General features: G+C 49.2%; 1 protein-coding gene across 1 annotated transcript; it reads right to left on the reverse strand.

Annotated features, from left to right (window-relative positions):
- Window positions 1–75: 75 nt before the first annotated feature.
- On the reverse strand, window positions 76–9748 carry LOC136539526 (diacylglycerol kinase 1-like). Its single transcript, XM_066531487.1, has 8 exons — window positions 8863–9748; window positions 3370–3617; window positions 2091–2457; window positions 1947–2023; window positions 808–927; window positions 558–722; window positions 356–472; window positions 76–229 (listed from the first exon to the last, which is right to left on the reverse strand). The coding sequence occupies exons 1-8, from the start codon at window positions 9746–9748 to the stop codon at window positions 80–82; spliced, it is 2130 nt and encodes a 709-aa protein (XP_066387584.1). The 3' UTR covers window positions 76–79.
- Window positions 9749–24205: the final 14457 nt, after the last annotated feature.

A 24205-nucleotide genomic window follows, 5' to 3' on the forward strand; every position in this document is an offset into this window, starting at 1 on the left:
AGGAACCTCTCCGCAGTGCAAGCAAGGGCACAGCACAGGAAACTATTCTTCTGCGACGTCCGAATGATCGGCGTTTGCTTCATGACAGCCGTAGAGCCATTTCTTGGAGGAGGGATTTCTTCTGCGAAGCAGTGATTACACGGCTGGATTCGGCATGCTCGAGCACGTCGGTGATCATAGCAGCAGCATGACCAAGTGGCTCTTCAATTGCCCTCCTCAACATAAAAGCCTGAGTACAATGAAAAGAAAACAAGAGTAAGGAAACCAACAACACTCTGTCAATCAATCATCAATTCACCTTATAAGTGATTTGCATGATGCCAAGCACATGCAAGAGTAAGATCAGACTATAAACCTGTCCGTGATGGGATATCTTAAGCGTGCAGGGCTGCTGGACCCAAGGTTCGCCATCCACTCCAACAGGGAAAGGAGCAAACATTTGTGCGATCCTCCGTGCCCGAGAAAGTCCAACCTAGATGCAGTTTATTAATTCTTTCTTTAAGTCTCCACCATTTACTTCGTCCTTCAAAGGTTTCTGAACTATGATGATCACTTACCTGGAGTGTTCCCAGATGCCATGCTCCTGTAATGCTAACCACTTCGAGCATCTTGTCATGGATTGACTGTGGATCAAAATTTTCAGGATTCTCACCCTCATTTTGCCACAGGTCAACCCCTCCCATGTAGCTCGGGATGTTTGCAACAAGCACACCTTCTGAGTCCTGAAGGATCTATAGTCAGTTTAGTACAACCATGTAGTAAGGCAGGTGGTCTATATGTAATAATCACAATTCACTCTGACACAACCTCTGGTATCTCAATCTCAGTGCCATCAACTTCTAACCGAACTTGCCATGGTAAGTCCACAAACGCCCTGTCAATGATGCTCTTGGCTCCTTCCCTCGCATATAGCACCTTATTTAAGAACTGATGAAACCCAAGAAAGAAACATAAGATCCATCTTAGTATTAGGAATTAAAGACTCGGTAAAGCCTCCACATTAGTCATCACAAGACATGCTAAACCATATGAATTCTTCTCACGTGAAACAAAAACATTCAGCCATCAATTCAGTAAACTCTAATCATCAGTGACAATAATAGCCATCAGACATATTTTGTTTTCTATAAAATATTGTCAGCTTTGCTCATTATGAAAAATAGTTTAAAAGTAAACCCCTAAATCTATATCAAAATTACCAAATCTGCCATTATGAAAAATAACCTAAAGTAAATCCCCTAAATATTTGTCTAAATTACTCACCTATGTCATTATGAAAGATGATCTGAACTACTCCCTAAATTTGCATCTAAGTTGCCCACTTTTGACGTTGTTAAAAATAACCAAAAGCAAGCTCATAGATATACACCAAAATGACCTACCTGTCATTAAAAAAATATCCAAAGTCCTCCTATATATGCTTCTAAATTACCCACTTCTGCATTGTTAATATAGAACTAACTCAAGGTATGAATTCATGATGTGTACCACCATGGCACCATGCAGACCACATCATATCCAACTCTATGTCAAACACAGCTCAAACTAAGGTATGGAGGTGCTATGCAAAGAGGGAAAGCATGCATGGTGATGGAAAAGCATATAGAATAGATGGTAATAGTAAAGTCCAGAATTGAATAAAGATAAAAAGTATCTATGAGTATAGGCACTGAAGGGACGCTGGAAGACTAATTTTGACTCAATTTTGCCCTGACTGACCAATTTACATAATCAATGTTGAGCTGCAAGCATCCACAAGCCCAACTTACAGCAGATAACATCGAAATAAACACTACATTTCCAGTAACATCCAGCTGTACTACCTTTGTTTCTTGAACAATAAATGCGAAAAGGGACTATTTCACAAGTACAAATTTGTAAAGAAGCTAAACATTAAAATCAAGGGCCAACTACTGTATATTGCTTATGATGGATACAAACATTACCTGACTGTAGAATTTCTCAGGACTTTCTTCACGGAGATTATGAATGTCAAGGGCGACTTTTGCATCACAACCGATACCTGTCACCATAGTAAACTAAGGTTATTCAACAAGGGGTGCCGATAAATTAAGTTTCTATGTACCTACCTAGATAGTTGTTCATGTACTTTACTAGAAGCACATTCTTTGATTCCTTATCTTCTACTGTCACCTTCCATCTATCCAGGATAGTGACTGCTGCATGCTCTATGTCATGTAAAACTGTGCAGAGGCCACCTTGCTTCTCAACAGCACCTAGGCCACCTCCCCATGATAAAACTCTCGAAAGATCATTGCCAGTGCCAGCTGGAAGAATTGCAATAGGTGGAGGTGATTCATAATTTTGCTTATCTATCACGTCAAGAACCCAACCAACAGTACCATCGCCACCACACACAAGTATTCTGAAATGTGGTACCTTTCTGAACAAAAATAATCTTGTTTCTGGCCCTTGTGAAGAACTCAATTCAAAAACCTAGATGAATAATATGGAACATTAGAAACACAGAAATCATAAATATCTGAAAAGCATTTGCTAAGGTGGGGGTGCTGAAATATATATGAAAAAGAACACTTTTTTTAAAGGTTGCAAGCTTTGCCGAATTATATTAGAAGAATAAAACACAAAAGGATTACAGGCAAACCCCCTTCGACAGGGTCTACACGACCGTACTCCATGACCTTACAAGCCAGGTCAGACCAAAAACACATGAACTAGTGAAAGACCCCCTACCTGCAGAAAGACCACAGCCCCGTACTCCATGACCTTACAAGACAGATTGGACCAAAAACACATCAGCTAGTGAAAGACCACTACCCGCAGAAAGACCACAGCCTAGAGGCCCAACTCGGAACCAAAAACAGAACACTAGCCTTCAAATTTTCAAGCACATTGACAGCTTCTGTTCAACTGTGTGCCTATGTTTCTAGTAGGATGGAAAATAAGTCTCTTACACATGATCCAACACCAACAGCACCAGATGTAGGCAAATGGTGCTGCTTCTTCAAAGGGTTCAATTTTTACACTGTTGTATCTCACTGTAGATGCACTATATTATACTAATTGAATTACCTAACGTCCAAAAAAAATCTAGGCTTAAGCACTCCTCTTGAGTGACCATGCGGTTACTACTAACTACTGATTATCACAGAGAAAATGTTTTTTTTAAGTGTGGATGGCGCTAGAAACATGAGATAAGATTGATTATGATGATTTCCTTACATAATATGAAGTGATCCAGCATCACATGGATGAGTTTAAGTAAATGCATGAACCCAACTCGTAATGCAATGGGCATATTCTACAAAATTGATGGGTACCATGACAAGTTGACTAGATGAGAAGTGACTTGACTTTAAGTAAGTTTAGTGTGAGAAGTATCATGACCTGCACCGGATTCAAAAGAAAATGTAGCTTGTGCTTGAGAAGATCTCCACGCTGAGCTCCACTTCTCTTGTTGATAAAAACTAAAAGAGGTCTGGAATCAGCAGGCAATTCAGACAATGCGTACTTAAGTTTAACTTCACCAGTCTCATTGTTGCCAAGCCTTCTGGGCTCTGATATGAGTTCTCTACCATCACTCTCACTGCTATAATGCTCATTCTCAGGACTCCTTTGAGCACTGCCCCCAGTTGCTTTTAATTCCTGTCAAGGACCTCGGGTCCCTGGGTAGCTGGGCCTCGGCTACGTAGTTCGTAGCCGCGATCCGTCTTCTCCGGCGAGGTTTTCCCCTCCACCGCAGGCTTGGTTTGATTGAGAGAAAGAGATTAGGGATAATACTTTTTTTCCTCCCCTTTCAGCTGTCACCGAGTACAATATAAATGGCCTGAGGCCCAAACCAACCAGCGCCATGCGCTCCTACAATTTAGGAATAAAAATAGTAACTAATGACTAGAAATAGCAACTAATCCTCTCCTTCCTCTCAGCCACTGATAGCTGGTCCGGCCTGGGCGTCTGGCGTGCGCGCGCGTTCTGCGCGTTCGGCTGCTCGCCGCACGTCCCTGGCACGCCGGCGCCTAGAGTATGTCAGGCCCCACATGACATCTCTCCGCCCCTCGAGAGCCAGATCGTCCTCGAGCTGGAACGCCGGGTACCGCTCGCGAAAGGAGCCGATGTCCTCCCACGTTGCTGAAGCCGCTGGTTCTCCTTTCCACTGGACGAGCACTTGGTGAACGCCGCGGGCGAGGCGTGAGCGCACGACGAGCTCTGGTTCAGGTTGCACGGCGCCATGGTGGATGTCAGGCAAGGCAGGTGGAACAGCCGGCACCGGCCCGACGAATTTCTTGAGGAGGCCCACATGGAACACATCATGCAGCTTGGCTCGCGGGGGCAGCTCGAGACGGACCGCGACGGGGTTGATGATCTCGGCGATGCGGTACGGCCCATAGAAGCGGGGCTTCAGTTTGCCCTTGCTGACCTGAGGCAGGGAGGCTGGTGCGCGATGACGGAGTCGAAGAAGCACAAGGTCGCCGACTGCATAAGCGACTGGACGGTGCAGCTTGTCGTAGTACTTCTTGTGGACGGCCTGCGCTTGCTCCAGGCGGTAGCGAACATCGGCCAAGAACTCGTCCCTGTCCGCCATGTTCCGTGCGACGGCCGCCACACGGGTCTCACCCGGTTCATAAGACCGGATAGTAGGAGGGTCGCGGCCGTAGACCACCCTGAAGGGCGTGTCCCGCAACGACGTCTGGTAGGCGGTGTTGTAGACGTACTCCGCCCACGGGAGCCAGCGGATCCATTGGCGGGGACGATCGCCGGTGAAGCAACGAAGGTACATGACGATGACACGATTAGCCGCCTCGGTTTGGCCATCAGACTGCGGGTGGAAGGCAGTCGGCATGTGCAACTTGGTGCCCAGGAGCCTCATTAGTTCCCTCCAGAATGTTGAGGTGAAGACGACATCCCGGTCGGAGACCAAGGACTGGGGAACACCATGGAGACGCACAATCTCCTTGAAGAACGCCTGCGCGACGGATTCTGCAGTGTAGGGGTGAGCTAACGGGATGAAATGGCAATATTTGCTGAAGCGGTCCACCACCGTCAGGATCAGTGACTTCCCTCCCACACGGGGCAGGGCTTCCACGAAGTCCAAGCCGAGGTCGCTCCAGATTGCCATGGGCACCGGCAGTGGCAAGAGGAGTCCGGCAGGGTGGAGGTGCTCGGACTTGTACCGCTGGCACGTGTCACAGGCACTGATGAAGTCCTGCACCAGGCGACGCATGTTGGGAAAGTGAAAGTCACGACGAAGCCGATGTAGCGTGCGCTGCACACCCTCATGGCCGTCCTCGTGTACGGCAGCGAGCACCTCCTGTAGGAGCGGGGAGGACGGCGGGATGTAGAGCCTAGAGCCGAACGTGACCAAGCCGTCACACAGTCCCCACGGCGCTCCCCGTGAGCCCGCCAGGATCGCATCGCGGAGGGCCATGAGCGCGGGGTCCGTGAACTGGGCTTGACGCAGGGGCTGATGTAGTCGAAGCGGGGAGCGGAGACAGCCAACACCGCACTGTCCTCGGTGTCGCGATGGGATAGAGCGTCGGCCACCGTGTTGGAGACGCCCGGCTTGTACTCGACGGCGAAGTCGAAGCCGAGGAGCTTGCCCACCCAGTGGTGTTGCGGAATGGTCACCAGGCGTTGGTCGAGCAGGTACTTGAGGCTGAAGTGGTCGGTGCGCACCACAAAGCGGCGCCCCCAAAGGTACGGCCTCCAGTGGCGAATGGCGAGGACGAGGCCGATCAACTCCCGCTCGTAGGCGGCGAGGGCGCGATGGCGGGGCGCCACAGGCCGGCTGAAGAAAGCCAGCGGGTGCTTGTCCCGCAGGAGCACGGCGCCGAACCCGTACGTGGATGCGTCGCACTCGACGATGAACGGCTTGTCGAAGTCCGGGAGGGCGAGTACGGGGGCGGAGGTGACGGCCTGCTTGAGAGCTTGGAACGCAGCGGCGGCCTCCTCAGACCAGCTGAACCCGTCTTTCTTGGTGAGCGCCGTGAGGGGCGCGGCGATGAGGCCGTAGTCATGGACGAATTTATGGTAGTAGCCCGCGAGACCGAGGAAGCCGCGGACTGCACGTGCTGAACGCGGCTGCGGCCAGTCCAAGACCGCCTGCACCTTGGCGGGATCCATGGCGACGCCGGCCGCGCTGATGATGTGCCCCAAGTAGGAGATGGAGTCGACGCCGAAAGCGCACTTAGAGCGCTTGACGAAAAGTCGGTGCTGTCGCAGGACGAGGAGGACGGCTCGAAGATGGCGCAAGTGGTCCGCCCATGTGGAGCTGTAAATGAGGATGTCATCGAAAAACACAAGGACGAACCGGCGGAGGAAGACGCGCAGAATGTCGTTCATGAGCGCCTGGAACGTCGCTGGGGCATTGCACAACCCGAACGGCATCACAAGGAACTCGTAGAGGCCGTCATGTGTGCGGAACGCCGTCTTGGTGATGTCGTCGAGGTGCATGCGGACCTGGTGGTAGCCTGAGCGCAGGTCCAGCTTGGTGAAGAATCGGGCGCCGTGTAGTTCGTCCAACAGTTCGTCGACCACCGGGATGGGGTACGCGTCCTTGACGGTGATGGCGTTGAGGGCTCTGTAGTCGACGCAGAACCGCCAGGACCCGTCAGCTTTCTTAACGAGGAGGACTGGGGAGGAGAACGCCGACGTGCTGCGGCGGATGAGTCCTTGCTCCATCATAGCGGCGCACTGCCGCTCCAATTCATCCTTGTGGGCGACCGGGTAGCGGTATGGGCGGACGGCCACTGGTGCGTTGCCCGGCAAGAGGTGAATGGCGTGGTCGCGGCCACGCTGTGGTGGCAGCCCACGAGGCTCCTCAAAGACGTCGCCGAAAGAGGACAGGACGGCGTCGAGCAGCGGTCGCGCCTCGACCGGTGCACTGGAGGGCGGCGTGCGCGCCGTGGTCTCCGCAGCCGGTGTCGGACGCATGTCCAGGCCCGCCGCCATGGGGCCAGGCGCGCCCTGGTCGGCCATCTGCTCTAGCCCGCGCCAGCATACGGTGCGACCCAGCCGCTGGAATGCCATGGTCCCTACCGAAAAGTCCCAGGCAATGCGACCCAAGGTGGCCATCCACTGGGTGCCCAGGACCATATCATACCCCGCCAGGGGCATCACATACAAGTCGACGTGGAACGCCAAGCCGTCGATGTAGATTGCCGCGCGACGGAGGACGTCGGGGCAAGGGACTTTCTCGCCGTTGGCCACCGTGGCGGTGAGGCGAGGGCGCGGCTGGACGGGGAGACCCGTGCGCGACGCCGCGGCCTCCCCAATGAAGTTGTGGCTGGACCCGGTGTCGACGAGCGCGATGAGGGAGGCGGCACCCAGAGTGACGCGGAGCAGCAGCGTGTTGCCACTGGGAACGCCGGCCACCGCGTGAAGGGAGAACACGGGCGCCTCCTGGTCCGGCTCGTCCTCGCCGGCGGCCTCGTCGTCGTCGTCCATGATGCTGTCTAGCAAGAACAGGCGTTTGTAGAACTTGTTGTGGCCGCGGCTGTACTTTTCGTCACAGTTGAAGCACAAGCCGAGGCGGCGGCGCTCCTCCTGCTCGGCCTGGGTGAGGCGCTTGACGGGCCGGCCCTCGACAGTAGCGGTGGGCGCGGCTGGCTTGGTGCCGGGTCCTGGTGGCGTGGGCAGCGCCAGACGTTGCGGGGGTACGGGTAGGAGGCCGCAACCCGCTCCCTTGGGCGCAGTCGCCGCCGATGCGGTCGTCAGCGTGTACTGCTCCCTCAGCTCCAGCTGACGAGCGAGGCTCATGGCCGTCGCGAGGGACTAAGGGTTGTGAACCTGCACATCCAGGCTGAGCGGAGGAAGAAGTCCCCCGTGAACAATTGGACCCGCTGTGCCTCCTCTAGATGGCCGGCCCGGGGAAGGAGCGCCTGAAAGCGCGCTTGGTACTCCGCAACGGTGCCCGTGCGCCGGCAATCCGCGAGCTCGAAGAGCGGGGCAGAGCGGAGAGGTGGACCGAACCGAAGATTGAGCAGTTCGGTGAAACGGCGCCACGACGGCGTTCCCTCGTCCGTCTGCACCTGCATATACCAGAGCTACGCCTCGTCGTCGAGGTTGTAGGAAGCCATCCAAGTTTTCTCTTCCTCCATGATTCTCTGTTGATGAAAATACGATTCACACCGATTGATGAAGATGAGGGGGTCCTTCGTACCATCATACTTCGGAAAATCCATTTTCTGGAATTTCGGCGGCCGGTCATTATGATGCTCGCCGGTCAGCGCCTTGGAGCCCGACGACGACGTACGCTCGGCCGTGAGGGAAGCGATGGCCTTGGCGTTGGCCTCCACAGTGGCCTGCAGCGCCTTCATGGCGTCGGTGAGGGCTTTGATCTGATCGGCATCACCCATGGCGGTGGCCGAAGAAGGCGACGAGGACGCGGATGAGGGTGATACGGCGGCGGCTGGAACTGGTGTTGGGCTGGTGGCGGCGGATGGGGAGGTGGGACGGGATGACGAGGATCGCCGGGATCGTGATACCAGGTTGTCAAGGACCTCGGGTCCCTGGGTAGCTGGGCCTCGGCTACGTAGTTCGTAGCCGCGATCCGTCTTCTCCGGCGAGGTTTTCCCCTCCACCGCAGGCTTGGTTTGATTGAGAGAAAGAGATTAGGGATAATACTTTTTTTCCTCCCCCTTTCAGCTGTCACCGAGTACAATATAAATGGCCTGAGGCCCAAACCAACCAGCGCCATGCGCTCCTACAATTTAGGAATAAAAATAGTAACTAATGACTAGAAATAGCAACTAATCCTCTCCTTCCTCTCAGCCACTGATAGCTGGTCCGGCCTGGGCGTCTGGCGTGCGCGCGCGTTCTGCGCGTTCGGCTGCTCGCCGCACGTCCCTGGCACGCCGGCGCCTAGAGTATGTCAGGCCCCACATGACAATTCCCCAGCCCTCTGGTTTGAGTTCAATGTGGTATCACTTGATGAATCATCATTACTGTCAGATGGAAGTCTGTTGTGATGTTTCTCCTTTTTAGTTCGGTTTAAACGCCCCCGCACAGTGGATGCAAACTCATTTGCTCCATGAGTTATAGAACTCAAGATGCCACCAGGTTTGCTAATGGCCTGGACAAAAAGTGGCGACAGAATAAGGCGCCTGAAGGGACCAAGGTCACAAATGTCACCTGTTTCAGTAGCCATGGCCGACTGGCACTCAGCATGCACCAATCTTTGGCACCACATGCAGCAGTATATGGGAGGACCTCCCAGAAAAGATTCACTGCATATCTCCTCACAGTAACAACAGTATTGACCTTCTTCGGATTGGTTGGCTACATCTGCCCAGAGTACAGTCCATAGATGGACCACATGTTTGGACCCGAACATTGAGATGCATTTGCAGTCTTTCTGAGAATTCGAAGAGCATATTATGTGTGCAGCCGCACCACAAACATTGCAACGGTGAACCATATTTTCTGAAGTCATCATCTGCCCAAGGGGCTGAGCAGGTGAGATAGATTCCAAGCATACACAGCACTTCATCCCTTTTGCACGAATCAAAGATTCTGTGTTCCAAACATGTTCAGCAGTAGGAACCTCATGGTTTCTTTCAAAATTCTTCCTCTTCGATCTGGCAATTATTTTCATCCAGCTTAAACTGATCTTTCGCCGCCACAATGAAAAGAAGTGAAAAAATGTCCAAAGACCAACTAGGCCAACAGTGAACCAAGCAGCAAGTGGTATCCAGAACTCTGATGGAGTAGGGGCTCTCCTGTACCAGTGGAGCTTGTGCATTTCGAGTTGGTCTTGCAACCAGACCATTCTCACAGTGGATGGGCCAAACAATATTTTAATCTTGAATTGTGGACATGGACTATAAGAAACTATAGCCTTGCAGCCATGGCAACACTCTTGATCACAACGTTAGGGACAAGATCCATCACATGAGTTTGGAAAATCTACATACCCCTGTGAACATCTCCTGCAATTGAAACACATGAATAAAGAAAAATATCACAGATATGACAAAGTGTAACCAACATGATCAACAGGCCAACAGGTCATGCTAGGCGTACTGCTTTATACCATTAATTAGTGGTTAAAATTTAAAAGTTGTAACAAACACATTAGCTCAGAATTGCTTTAAACCATATACAGTAGGTGTGATCCAATTTTGATCAAGAATAGACTAAGCTCGCATTCACCTTGACAGGCAGCCTATTGAATTAGGCATTACCTGAGGCTCATAGTTCACAAGTTGTGCAGAAATAGTCATACATATACTTGACACCCTATCATAAGCATAGTTTGGTGAGTGGCGTGCAATGTGATGATTACTAAGAAAGCAAAGCAATCTTATGTATGAAGCGGCAATAGATCTAGCAGCACAGTCATAGTACTTGAAAATCATATCAAGCCGAGATACATGGTATATATATATATATATATATATATATAAAGCACATAACGATGAAGCAACAAAATCTACAGCTACTACGTGTCTATGAGAGAAGTAGTAGTACTCTTATATATCAGGTCTATGAGGAAAGTAACAAGGAAAAGAGGGGCTTGGAGCCTGGACAAGCACTCCACAGCAGCGGGTTTCCGGATAATAAGCGAAATTAAGGAGATGAATGAATCTGCGCTGTATCAACACATTTGATCTCCGCAACAAGCAACCGAAATGGAGCCCAGAAATTGACGGCATGGAAAGGAGCACCCTCAACTCACAGAATGAAATCATGGAGAAGAGAACTGGAAGGAGCGTCGCCCAGAAATTGACGGCATTCCGCTACGGTTACAGGAAAGAGCAGACGACTGCAGCTGCAATGGATCGAGGCGGAAGTGTATCCGTGTCTGCCTCCGGATGGTTCCACGTGGGGCCCAGAATATATTCCGCCCGCATCCCGGGCGTCGGCGCGGTGATGGGGCGGCGCCGACGGCCATGGCTTGACCCTTGACGCGGTGAATCTTTGGGCCACGTCGAAAGTGGTAGCAGAGAAGGTACCCGTCGTTTTCATTTTACTCAAGACCCTCTCGAGTACGCCGTAATTACCACAATATCCGTACAAATATAAGAGAAGCTTCTATATCCTTCCTCGTCGATTCTTTGAGAAAAATACTCTCTAATGGTTTTTTTAATTATAAATCTTCAAATGCTACCATGCTATGTTTCAAATTTCATGCTAGTTAAAGAACAAAGTGAGATTAACTTTCTAGAGTGTGTATTAGATATAGACAAGCGGTTAGCCAATGAAAAGATATAAAAAAGATTATATTTCAATGACTATCTAAATACTAATTTAAAAGGTGAATTTTAGAAAGACTCAAGATACTCAGCGAGACTCACTTTAATTCCCCGGGTAAAAAATATTTGTCATGTTATGTTTCATTTTACACGTTTACCCATGCATCACTAATGTCTTCAAGAACACTCCCCTAAAAAGAGTACACATTCTCAAATAAAGTAATTTCTTTCTTTCTCAAATAAAGTAATCTAAGCTTAACCAAATTTCTAAGAAATAGTATCAACAATTATAGATTCTAAATAGATATACTATAAAACTATATTAGATGATAAAATTGATACCATTTGTTTCTATATCATTAATATTAGTATTTTTAAAAAAATTGGTTCAAATAAAGATAGTTTGATTTAGCTTAGAGGTAGCGGTGTACTCTTTCTAAGACGGAGAGGGTATTTATATTTTTCTAAAAGGTTCTTCAAATTCATGATGTGTGCAAATATAAATAAAGTTACTTATATATCTGGCATGACTTAATACTACAAGATTTAAATTTAAATATAGTAGATGTTTGTAGTAGTCTTTCAGATTTGATTGGAACCTGTTGTAAAACAATAACCAGAGGAAGTAAATAATACTTAATTACTCCATCCTAAAACTGTAAGTATTTTTTGTTTTTCTAAGTATATGTAGCTTTAATTATATATCTAAATAATAAATAATCAAAACGAAGATGTGTGTATTCATCAGACGAGATGGATCAGCTGCGACCTGCGATATGATGGCCGATGGCTCATGCGGCATGCCGGCATCGATACGACGATTGACATGCACGCATCTGTTGCTGATTCACTAGTGGTGAGGTGGTCGTCCGCCACGTGTCGGGCTCGGGGCAGCCACGTACGTGGGCCACTCAATCATTTTGCATTCGTTCGTCGCCAGGGCAAACGGTGTCGGCAGCAGCTGGCTTGGAGCCATGGAGGCTTGGAGGAGCGCTGGGCAGGCAGGCATGACGTTCCGTGTTCCGAGTTCCGATGATGATATCCTTGTTCGGTTGGCTGGTTCGTATCGTTGCTGGTTCGTTTATGTGAGAGAGAAGTACTGCTGGCTGGTTCATGTGAATAGTGTTCATGTGAGGGGGCTGGCCAGCCAGCCCCAGCCGATCACGCTGGATGTCGCCCGTTCGCCACGGCACGTCGGCATATGGCCACGCTTTCTGTCTCTCTTGTGTTCATTCGTCTAAATTTTCCAACATGTACACAAATGACAATCAAGTCCCTTTCCCTTTACTCGAAAATTACGCTCAATGCAATGTCAGATCATAGGGCTCGAGCGCCCGCTACGGCGTTACCGTTGCTCGGACATGGAAATCTAGGGATGAAAGCGGGAACGGGAAATTCCCGTACCGACCGACACCGAACACCGAAATTCCCGACCGGATATCATTTTCTCGGGAAAAAACGGATCCGGGAAGAAATCCGGGAAAATTCGGCGAATCCGGGATTGAAATCGGTTAGAGTGATTTTCCGACCGAATTAGCGGATCCCATATTTGGTCAGGAAAACTCCCGCGGGAAATTCCCGTTTTTAAGGCCGCAGACGACTCGCAGGAGTCGCAGCGAGGAAATTAACATCGGCGGCGGCGCCTCACGCCTCGCTACTCGCGTCGGCGTCGCTTCCAGTTCCCCACGAGCGATCCTGATCAACGATTCAGTCATTCAGAAGCGGAGCGGACTGCGGATAGGCGGACATCAGAGGTAGAGTTGCAGTCTGTGTTGCGCCATCGTGCCAGCGTCCGACCGGCGGCCGCCAATAGCGAGCACCAAGCAGCCGAGTCCGAGCGACCACTGATTCGCTGCGACTCTGTGAGCAAGCAAATCTGCAGGCGCAAGCGCAACTGTGCAAGGTGCAAGCAGCCGCAAAGTAAGTATAAACTATATGATACGATTTCTAATTTTATTAATTGCTAATTGCCTAATTTGCATTGATCATCTGTCATCCGTGCAAATTTTTATTTCTATGCCCCGGAGACGCGCACGGTTTGCTATTGTTTGCATATGGATTATACATGGTTGCTATTGTTGCATCGAGCTCACTGTTTCAAGTGGTTACATATATCGATGTTCCCGTCTTGTGTTACGTACCGCTTCCCGATCGTAATCGACACGTTCCCGTTCGAAATATTCCGTTCCCGATATCCCGTAATACTGGATTCGTTTCCCGTCCGACATTCCCGTTCCCGCTCCTGTTTCCGGCCAAAAAATACAGGAGCGGAAATGATTAAGACATTTTCCCGACCGTTCTGGACCGTTTTCATCCCTATACAAATCTATACCTATTCAAGCTTAGAAGAAGAGACGAAAGACGAAAGATGATAAGTCTCTCGTAGCTTATTTTTCTAGATCCGCCATTGTCTAGGTACACTCAGCTTCACACGCTGCTGAATTAGCCTACGCTAGGTATTACACAAAAAAAGCATGATAAGCAACATCGAAGTAGGAGACGGTATCGGATCTGAGAGTTAGTCTTAAGAGCCTGATGGATGATTCAGATCCCCCAAAGCCATTTGAGCAAAATCACTGCCGAAAGAGGCTGCGTGTTTGCTTCTTCAGATCTTCGCCCAGAAGATACTAGTGAGTTACGCAGAGGAGAAGCATGATGGGTTAGAGATCTGGTTTGCAAATATTTTGGTGGTCTGGGCTCTTACATTGATCTGCTTCTTGTTGTTGTGTGAGTTATGCTTTTATATGAAACCTTTCCATACGGCAATCAGCATAGCCCGTCTAGCTCAGCGGTAGCCCCACGGTGGGCGTTGCATCTTTTTGCCAGATCAATTGTTTTTGAACATTTTTGCCACATTAATTTGCACTGGTGTATCACACTTGATGCTACTCTTTCCATCGATTTCAGTTGGCAAATGAGTATTCTATAACTCCTCAAACTACTATCGCTTCTTCCTCCATATATATAAATATAAATACTAAACCATGAGTGGATACAAACTAAAACATTTTTGCTTGGTTGCAATTCTGCAATTCAATCAGACATTTTTCCCCCGGTAGCAGTTGCTGATTTCAAAAGCAAGTTCAATGTCACCAAAAAAAAATCTCCTATGGATGACTATGTTCATTCCAGTCTAAAGTTATATTGGAATTTGGCTCTGCCATTTCTTCTTTCCTTCTGCATGGTTTCTGAGAAAGCACACTATAGGTTGAGGTTGTGATCATACCAATCTTTGAAGCGTGGAGCATTTGCATAACTGTCGTGAAGTTTATGAAGATACTATGTATGAGGAGCTTTGTTGTGGTACCTCCAAATAACTATGGGCCATTCATTTAATAAGATCCGATGGATAAAATTATCTATTACTTTTTAGGAGGTAATATGTGAAATATATTAAATTTTTAGAATTGCTAAACAACACTTGGTTGTTTTACCTTTTGAGACACGCGATTTCCTGGCCTCGACCGCACCCGCAGCCAGGGTTTCGGCGAGGAACCTCGCCGGCATAGGGTAAGTTCAGCGTGAGCTCACGGCCTCTCCCCCTCCTCTTCTCCAAGTCCGGCGAGCATAGAAGGTGGTTCGAGGGAGGTTGGCCAGGTAGTGGGGACGACGCCCAGGCGGTTTGGGGCGGTGGAGGCGGTCGGGTGAAAGCATCTAGGCCCCTAGTTGAGTTTCCGTGATTAATGACAATACGTGATTACTGTGACTAATGTGTGTTTTGCAGAGGCAATTAAGTTAGGTCGCGGTAATGGAGATTGATTGGGCAATCATGGTGGTCATGCCCCTACGATGAAAATCGTTTCGGTTTTCAAATGATGGACGACAAGGTTAAGGATGGACTAGTTCTAAGTGTCGTTTGGAGTTGAAGAGACACTTAGAGTAGTTTAGGACTTTGTTTTTCCTTTGGCTGTACTATTAAGGGGGGTATAGACGGGTAGCTTGACCTAGGTGAGTCTAGTAAGTTAGGTGTGGGGCACACTTGCTAAATCTAGCACTAGGTAGCTCCAAAATAGCCTTTAGATCCAATGGAGCAAACTTAATTCACGTATGATCGAGAGTTGGAAGTGAATGGAGGGTCAAATACTGATCGGACGCTGGCTCCGGTGTGACCGGATGCTGGCTCAGGGTCCGGTCAATTCATTTGACCGAGGTATTTTTGTCTGGTGCGACCGGACGCTGAGAGGTCAAGTGACCGGACGCTGAGGGCCAGCGTCCGGTCGACTCCAGTAAGGTTCCAGAGAGGGAAAATCTCGAACGGACGCTGGCCAGCGTCCGAACACACTGTAAACACTGGAGTTCGGGGTGAAATGACCGGTGCGTCCGGTCAACATGACCGGTGTGGCAGAACCGCCTAATCTAATGCCTCATAGGAGTGCTTGTCTTCCATTAGACACTAAGCACTCGAGGGAGAACACTAAATTACTCGATTCCGTCGGGCACACCCCAGGGGAGAACCCAAAAATCCATATTTTTGCCACCAGGATCACAAATGAGAGAATAAAGCTTACATCATTCTTAACCAGTTCTTCATCACTTTACATGTACATCAGAGTATAACATTTATTGTTATAACAGCGGAATGAAATTATTTTATCAGAGTTATGAATAATTTAATGTAACAGCGGAATATAAACATGTTATCAGAATTACAGCGGAAATAAATATCTATTCATGACATGTTGAAGTATTGATATATAGCAACTATGACAACAGATTATAAACTTTCATTTATAAAAACATTCGGTGAGAGTTGTAAATAAAAACTACGATCGCAGCGTAAAGAAATCCTCGCTGAGCCCACCAGGAGGTATCCACACACAAGGATCAGCTCTAGCATCCACCTATCACTTGCAACAGGGGGAATAAAACCCTGAGTACTCAATTGTACTCAGCAAGACTTACCCGCCAGGAGAAAAGAAAAGACTCCAAGGATATGCAAGGCTATTTGGCTTGTGGGTTTATTGCATTTGCAGGAAGCATTACTAAGCGTGCGTCCTTATATTCGATTTTTATTAATAGCCGTATTGGTTCATTAACTAACCATTCTATATAAGCACCTGTGCTACTTTCAAGCATGTGGTGAGCAATCAGATTTCCTTTGTCCATCTTCCATCTTTCATCTTTCAGTTCTTACTACGATGCTAAACCGTAGACAAGCCATACCGGATAGTCCGGCGATTCGCGAATCAATGCCCCCAGCTGGGTACCCCGAAAACACACGCCCCGCTTGTATCCCAGCATAAGCAGGACCAACCCATCACTCACCTGTCCTAGGTGTCCAGGTCCCCGTCCCAACTGGGAATCCACGCCCCCGCCCCTGAGTCCCGGACTCAGCGCGGTGCAAGGACCTCCTCCACCAAAAGAAACCCTGGCAGTCGGTCCGGAAAGAGCCGGATCCACGACAAGAGAGCAACAAGTCTTCCAAGCGACCATACATAAGTATGTGCTCGGGATAATAAGTCTGTGACCTGCCTAGAGTCATCTGCAGCGATCGGTCCTTAACCGACCAGATAGGGAAAAACGGTGTAACCAAGCTATGACCCGCCTCCGCGGCGACACAACTTCTTACACCCACCAATACCCAAACCACATCCCTGCTCGGCCACCATTTTCCTTTCCACCATTTGTATATTCCAAGTGATAATCATATAGTAACATATTTCCTATATCTCGCGAGTGACAGGCAATCACTCGATTTCTACCGGAGTCTTGTAGCATAGCAATCTACACGATCCTGTCATACTAGTAAGACTCATAGGATAAAGATATATATGCAAGTGGGTTTCATTCAACACCTTAAAACTTAATGCACAATTATAATTTAAACTGCAGAAAGTAGGGGTTATGCACCGGGGCTTGCCTGGGTAAGATATATTAAAAAGTTAGTGTCTGCATCTTCAGATCATCCATCATCAACTGGATAGAAGCCCATTGCATCATCTCCCGGCAAGAATACCATTACACCATCTTTGGATTCCCAATCACCCTTCGATTGATCCGTTGATCCATCATCGTACCTATATGATATGCATGCGATGCAATGCAAAGATGTAATTAATCAACTGCAATCGCGACTCGTAAAATACGACGTACGCCTCTCGAGTTAATGGGCTAGTTCTAACGATGACCGTACTAAGGTTACATGTACACGTTGTCGGATAAGGCGTTACTTCCCAAATAGTATTTAAACTATACAAACCCAAGTGGTTTCTTTATTTTATCATATCGTTAATGTTTACTCCCAGTAGGACATCATTACCTATTTAGCAACTAATTATTCTGGAGCTACAAAAGTACAGTGAGTAGATAATAATATTAGTAGTTCATTGTCAAAATTTTTAGAGTCAACACTATTACCGGTTTATCCCGAAAATTCCTACAAGTTCATCTTTTAACAATATTAAGCATTTTAAAATACTTATATAGCTCCCAAAAATATTGCCAAACTTTGTGAACAAAATGTACTAACAGATAGAGCATAATTTTAGGAGACTAACAAAACTAGTTTTACCATTTTTGGGTTCCTATACCGTTTTATATTAACTTTACAATTTTACCACCGAAACTAATTAGTTAAATGTTTTCTAGAAACGAAAAGGCCGACAGTGGCAAAAACGGCCCGACGGTGGCGAATAACCGCGCTGGCGGCCCAGGCGCACAGCGCGCGGCCCAACCGCTAGCAGCGGCCCAGCCAGGCGTCGTGTGGCCCAGCGGCGCGGCCACCGGCCGGCCCAGGCGCGGGACAGCACGCACGGCCCAGCAACGCAAGAGCAGCCCAGGCGTTGCAGTCCTCGGTAGGCCGGCCCAGCGCACGCACAGCGCCAAGCCGACCCAGCGCAGGTGGCCCAGCGGAAACCGGCAGACGGCCTAGGCGGGGACTGACGGCCCACGAGCGCACCCGACCGGCGGCCCAGCCATGGTGGCCACTTGGGCGCGGACGGCGTCGAGTAACAGGGCAAGGTCGCACACGCCCGTCCGTGTGCAGACCGATGGCGGCGGCCGTTCATCAGGGCAACGAGCTCGTTCCGGCGCAAGGATACGTACTAGAACCAAGACGACATGCGATGAGCAATGGGGGCTTACCATAGTCCTAGTCGCGGAACGGTTCAAGGTGGAAAGGGCTGGAGCTGCGCTGGCCTCGTGCGCAGCAATGGTGGCGCCGGTGCACCGCGACGACAGCGGCGTTCCTGCTGCTACGAAGACCCGCCGGTGAAACTGCTTCACGGACAAAGCCGTGACATCAGTGCTGAACCAAAACATCAAGAATCAAACAGAGGAAGCAAGGAAGGAGATGAAACTATGGCCGAGCTCAGTGCGGCGCCCATGGTAGCTAGCGGTGACGGCGATGCTTCGTGCGAGCTCTCTGATGGACGATTTCCACCATGATCGACAGCAGTGACAAGCTAGGGACCTCGGGCACTAGTGAGCGCAAGGAATTTGAGGGAAGCGCTTCGTGCACGATGAATTTTGGAAGGGGAGGAAGTGCAGCCACGGCGCGCCAAGGAACAGCATGCCCAGCACGGGACCGGGACATGCGCGCGGGGATGGACCGGCTCCAGCGTAGGCTCGGGCGCACGGGAAAGGAGAAAAAAAGGAGGGCGCCGGTGTGACCGTGGAGCAGCGGCCCGGCTTAGGACGCGAAGCTTCATGCGCAGCGGCACAGGAACGGATGTCGGCGAGGCAAACGCTTGGGAATGCAGTCCGTCGGCTACGGTCCGAAACGGACCGGGGCAGAGCACCGGCACGGACGAGAAGGGCGAGCAGGCAAGGGTGCAGGCGGCTGGAAGCGGTGCGCAGCTGCGGAACCGAGGGGCACGCATGGGGAGGAAATGAGGAGGAGCAGCGCTTACACACTGGTCCAGCGCGGCGTGGCTACAGCGTGTGCTTCGGGGAGCGGTGGAAAATGGCTTTCGTAACATTGCGGACTGTTCACGACAGCAGGCAGACCAGCAAGGCAGAGAGAACCAATTAGGTTAGAGAAACAGACACGACAGCGGCAGACAGGACGCCTTGGCCAAACGTGGCCGACAGGGTCAGGCCAGCAGCGATGCACGACGTGGTTGCATGTACACTGTGCACGAGTCAAAAGCACAGAGCCACGCTCGAACATTTTCACTTTTCCTCAGTGACAAACGCAAGAGGTCAAGATGATGCAGCCTTTTATTTTATTTTATTGTTTTATTTTCCACCCACTTTTCAGTTAGAACAAAAGTGTATTTACCCGCATGGGATGTCCGATCCGACGACTCAAATCTAGCGGGACGCGAAAGCAGCCAACGGCGCTGCGACAAAGACAATAACGCGACGAGACAACGAAAGCAGATCGCAATACAGTTCCATTGGTGATATCAAGCAAGCCCGCGTACACGGCGATGGATCCGACAACCCGACGCGACGTTAATAATTCGGATGACGGATTTATTCAGAACCAGAGACGCACCACTGTACTCAAACGTCTAGAACGATAGCGCGGCAAGGACAACAATGCGTTTAAATATATTTTCAGACTCCTACCGTGGACGTAAGAAATTGGTTGTCAAATTTTAAATCCGAGAAAAATCGTTTCAAAATTTTGACTTAAGCCTAAATCGCGGTGCTAATTAAGCGCGTAACACCAGGGGTGTTACAACCAACCCCCTTAAAAAGAATCTCGTCCCGAGATTCAAAGCAAGAACCAGAAGAGGGGAAACACGATTACATTTCATAGGCTAGGGATTACACGAAAGATTACACTACTTCAAATACCAACCACACGGGGATCTAGGGATACATGGTGAAGAGCAACTTGGTACAACCGAGACTTAATCCAGAAGTCGAGATAGACGAGGACAATGGAGAAACAACAAGATAATGATTATCCAAAACATGGCGTAGCACCAACAAATCCAGAAACAGTCGACTGAGAAGTAAAACATCACGAATCCTAAGGCCAACTAACCAAGGGAACTTGAACTTCTTCGACGAACCGGATCCTTTCTTCTTCTTAGATCACACCATCACCTTAGACAGACGAACCTAGCTTCACAACGTCGACTAGATCTCGTAGCTATGCTCCGAATACGGGGGAATGGGGATGAAGAAGAAGAGCAAGGACCAAGAGTATTTTATAGAAGCGAACAAAGAGGGGAAATAAAGGAGAAGAGAGGGGGTCTGCTCGACGAGGCAGGCATGCGGGCCGTCGTGTCACCAAAAGAAGAAAGAAAGGGAAGGGGAAATGGGGGGTCCGGTACTAGGGACGAGGCGTGAGAGTCGAGAGCCGACCGGATGCTGGGAAAAGGAGAAGTGCACAGTGCACAAAGATGGCGAGCACTGCACGATGCCGCAGCCATGCGAAATTGGGATGCTACAGATCCCAACACAGACGGCGTTCGCAGGGCACGCAGCGAAATGACCCAGCATGCGTAGCGCAGTCAACTAAGCACAGGGCTTGGGACAAGCCGTCCACTCAGGCTTTTCTATTACTCCCGGCTATCCACTACTAACCTTCCTTTACTACTCTTCTTTTTCTTTCCTTTACTTGACCACATCCGTCTTTCATGTAGACTGAGACCATGTCATACGTTCTTCCTCCAAAACCATCTCCTCTTGGTTACTAGAGAGAACACATCTGCATCACCCATTATGGATTTCCTGTTTGAACACCTGAACATTTCCAAGGAGAAAATATATAGCAAAAGTGGTATGGCGGTGTAACTTGGTACATGTACTTGGTCAACAACCTCGATACCAGCGCGTGCCGAGCAGCGTCACATGTGGCAGCTGTTCCACAGAGAGCCCTCGGTTTCGTCGTGGCACCATAAGCTTTTAACCAGGCAACTATTACCAACTTACACGCCATGAAGGCGGTGGGGTCATAGACCACAGAGTAAGGGGAGTATTGCAAGGGAAAAAAATTCAAACAACAAAGGTTCCCTCCACAACAAGGGACAAGGAATTCAAATCCAACGACGGATTTGTTTTAAAGAGATTCAAGTGTTCTGCTGGGACATCCACAATCCGTCGATACAGTGTCCTATAGTATCCAACCATGGCTGATCTACTGGTACCTGAATAGCAACTTCTCTTGTAACTCACTTAACATCGCCCTTGAAAACTTGGAGCACATCTAACGAGACTTTAAAGTAAATGAACGCAATAAACACAGTGAAATAATTAAAATGCATATTCCAACGATCTTATACGGGTACAGCGTACAGGCATTCAGGCTCACATTCATGGCCTAGCATTCACCTACGGTTGGACGATCTTAACAACTACGGACGACAACAACGACAAGAGTACAATACCGGGGACAGCAACGAAAGACACTACTACTATGGGCACAACGTCCCAAGGCAACTAGTCTACATCCTCTCGTGGCAATGGCTGAGTGAGAGGAACCAAGGGTTCTTCTTCTGACACTTCCGAGGGTGGAGGTGCGGGCGGTGCTGCAACACCGGTTCTTCTTCTCTCGGGCGGGTGGATAGGGATCCCCTCCAAGATCAGGGCATCCTGCCTTTCAGCAGCCAACGTCCTTCGTTCAGCCCTGGTGACAAGATAGCCCACCCGCAGCTGATGAACATGCCGATCTTTGGCCTCCTTTAGAGTTTCCTCCATGGCAGCCTCTCGGCTCTCAGCAGCTGCAGTGCCGGCGTGCGCTTCGACGAGCTGCACCTAGAGCATCCGGTTGAAGATCTCGGCTTCCTCGGCGCACCAAAGGCATGCCCTCAGCTCCAAGGCTTGACGGTCGTACTGCTCATCCAGAGCGAGCAGGTACGTGGTCAAGTGCACCACGGTGGGACTGTCCTCTTGCACATCTCGTCCTTGCAAAGCCTCCATGCGGGCCCTCCATGCCTACCGATTCTTGTCCAAAGGAGGAAAGAACCGCATGGGGGTACGGGCAATGGGCTCCTTATAGATCTGGCAGAGGTGCCGCAAGGCTTTGCGGGCCACAACCTGGTAGGTGTCGATGAAGCGAAACCCGATTGCGGTCACACTCCAGGCTTTAGTGAGGTCGGGGAACTCCTCACTCTTCCCGATGTAGACGGTAACCTCACACCGCTCGGTGCCATGCTCCTCATACTCACGGCCCTCATACTTGGGGCGATCATTGACTCTGAGCTTTTGCAGAGTGGCATGCAGGATTCTAGGAAAACCCTCAACGTTCATGCAGTAGGTACTAACCCAGGCTCCTGCCATCTCTGGCGGTGGTTGCAAGGAAGGTTGAGCGAAAAGCTAGCTCAAAGGAAAAGCTAAGTGAGCTAAAGTGCACCGAGTGGTGGTGCCAATGACTAAGTCAGGCTCTGCTTATAAAGGCGGAGCGCTCAGTGGTCCTAACGTGGTTCACCAGGGTTCCCACGCGAGATCACTACGGTGGATCGACCAAATTCCGCACGTTTGAGGCGAGCGACGTGCGATGCCATTACTGACTAGTATGACTACAGGGCAAGGGTCTGACAAGAGCGCAGAGAAGGGGTACAGAGAGACATGGGTCACGACCGGCGCGAACCACGAGCGAATGCGAAACACGAAGCCATAGTGCAGACCTAACGCTAGAACAGGAACGAGTCATTCATGCACAATACGACGCGCGTGGCACCTATGGATGGCGTATCTACCAGCAATACGAGCGCTATAATGCACAAACGGGATATACATGAATGCACGTCCTATACGTCCTTTCACTGTTGCCAACATATAGGGCAACCGTTCTCAGATTTTTGGCACATCGTTCTCTCCCTATAACTAGTCGATAATATCGGACTATGCTCGAGTCAGTGTACCTACAGAAAACTAGATCAATCCTATCTAAGTCAGCAAAGTGCCATCTATCCTGGGTACATAACCATAGTAATAGGGCTACTTATATAACTACGCATGCAAACATCCTAACTTTTTGCAAAAGTAGGTTGTCAATTTTTAGTTTAGAAAAGGTTTTCGAAGCCTTATTTTCCCATTTGCGCTCTGATACCACCTGTGGCAGAACCGCCTAATCTAATGCCTCATAGGAGTGCTTGTCTTCCATTAGACACTAAGCACTCGAGGGAGAACACTAAATTACTCGATTCCGTCGGGCACACCCCAGGGGAGAACCCAAAAATCTACATTTTTGCCATCAGGATCACAAATGAGAGAATAAAGCTTACATCATTCTTAACCAGTTCTTCATCACTTTACATGTACATCAGAGTATAACATTTATTGTTATAACAGCGGAATGAAATTATTTTATCAGAGTTATGAATAATTTAATGTAACAGCGGAATATAAATATGTTATCAGAATTACAGCGGAAATAAATATCTATTCATGACATGTTGAAGTATTGATATATAGCAACTATGACAACAGATTATAAACTTTCATTTATAAAAACATTCGGTGTCAGTTGTAAATAAAAACTACGATCGCAGCGTAAAGGAATCCTCGCTGAGCCCACCAGGAGGTATCCACACACAAGGATCAGCTCTAGCATCCACCTATCACTTGCAATAGGGGGAATAAAACTCTGAGTACTCAATTGTACTCAGCAAGACTTACCCATCAGGAGAAAAGAAAAGACTCCAAGGATATGCAAGGCTATTTGGCTTGTGGGTTTATTGCATTTGCAGGAAGCATTACTAAGCGTGCGTCCTTATATTCGATTTTTATTAATAGCCGTATTGGTTCATTAACTAACCATTCTATATAAGCACTTGTGCTACTTTCAAGCAGGTGGTGAGCAATCAGATTTCCTTTGTCCATCCTCCATCTTTCATCTTTCAGTTCTTACTACGATGCTAAACCGTAGACAAGCCGTACCGGATAGTCCGGCGATTCGCGAATCAATGCCCCCAGCTGGGTACCCCGAAAACACACACCCCGCTTGTATCCCGGCACAAGAAGGACCAACCCATCACTCACCTGTCCTAGGTGTCCAGGTCCCTGTCCCAACTGGGAATCCACGCCCCCGCCCCTGAGTCCCGGACTCAGCGCGGTGCAAGGACCTCCTCCACCAAAAGAAACCCTGACAGTTAGTCCGGAAAGAGACGGATCCGTGACAAGAAAGTAAC

Source organism: Miscanthus floridulus, chromosome 2 (assembly GCF_019320115.1).
Source record: "Miscanthus floridulus cultivar M001 chromosome 2, ASM1932011v1, whole genome shotgun sequence".
NCBI lineage: Eukaryota > Viridiplantae > Streptophyta > Magnoliopsida > Poales > Poaceae > Miscanthus > Miscanthus floridulus.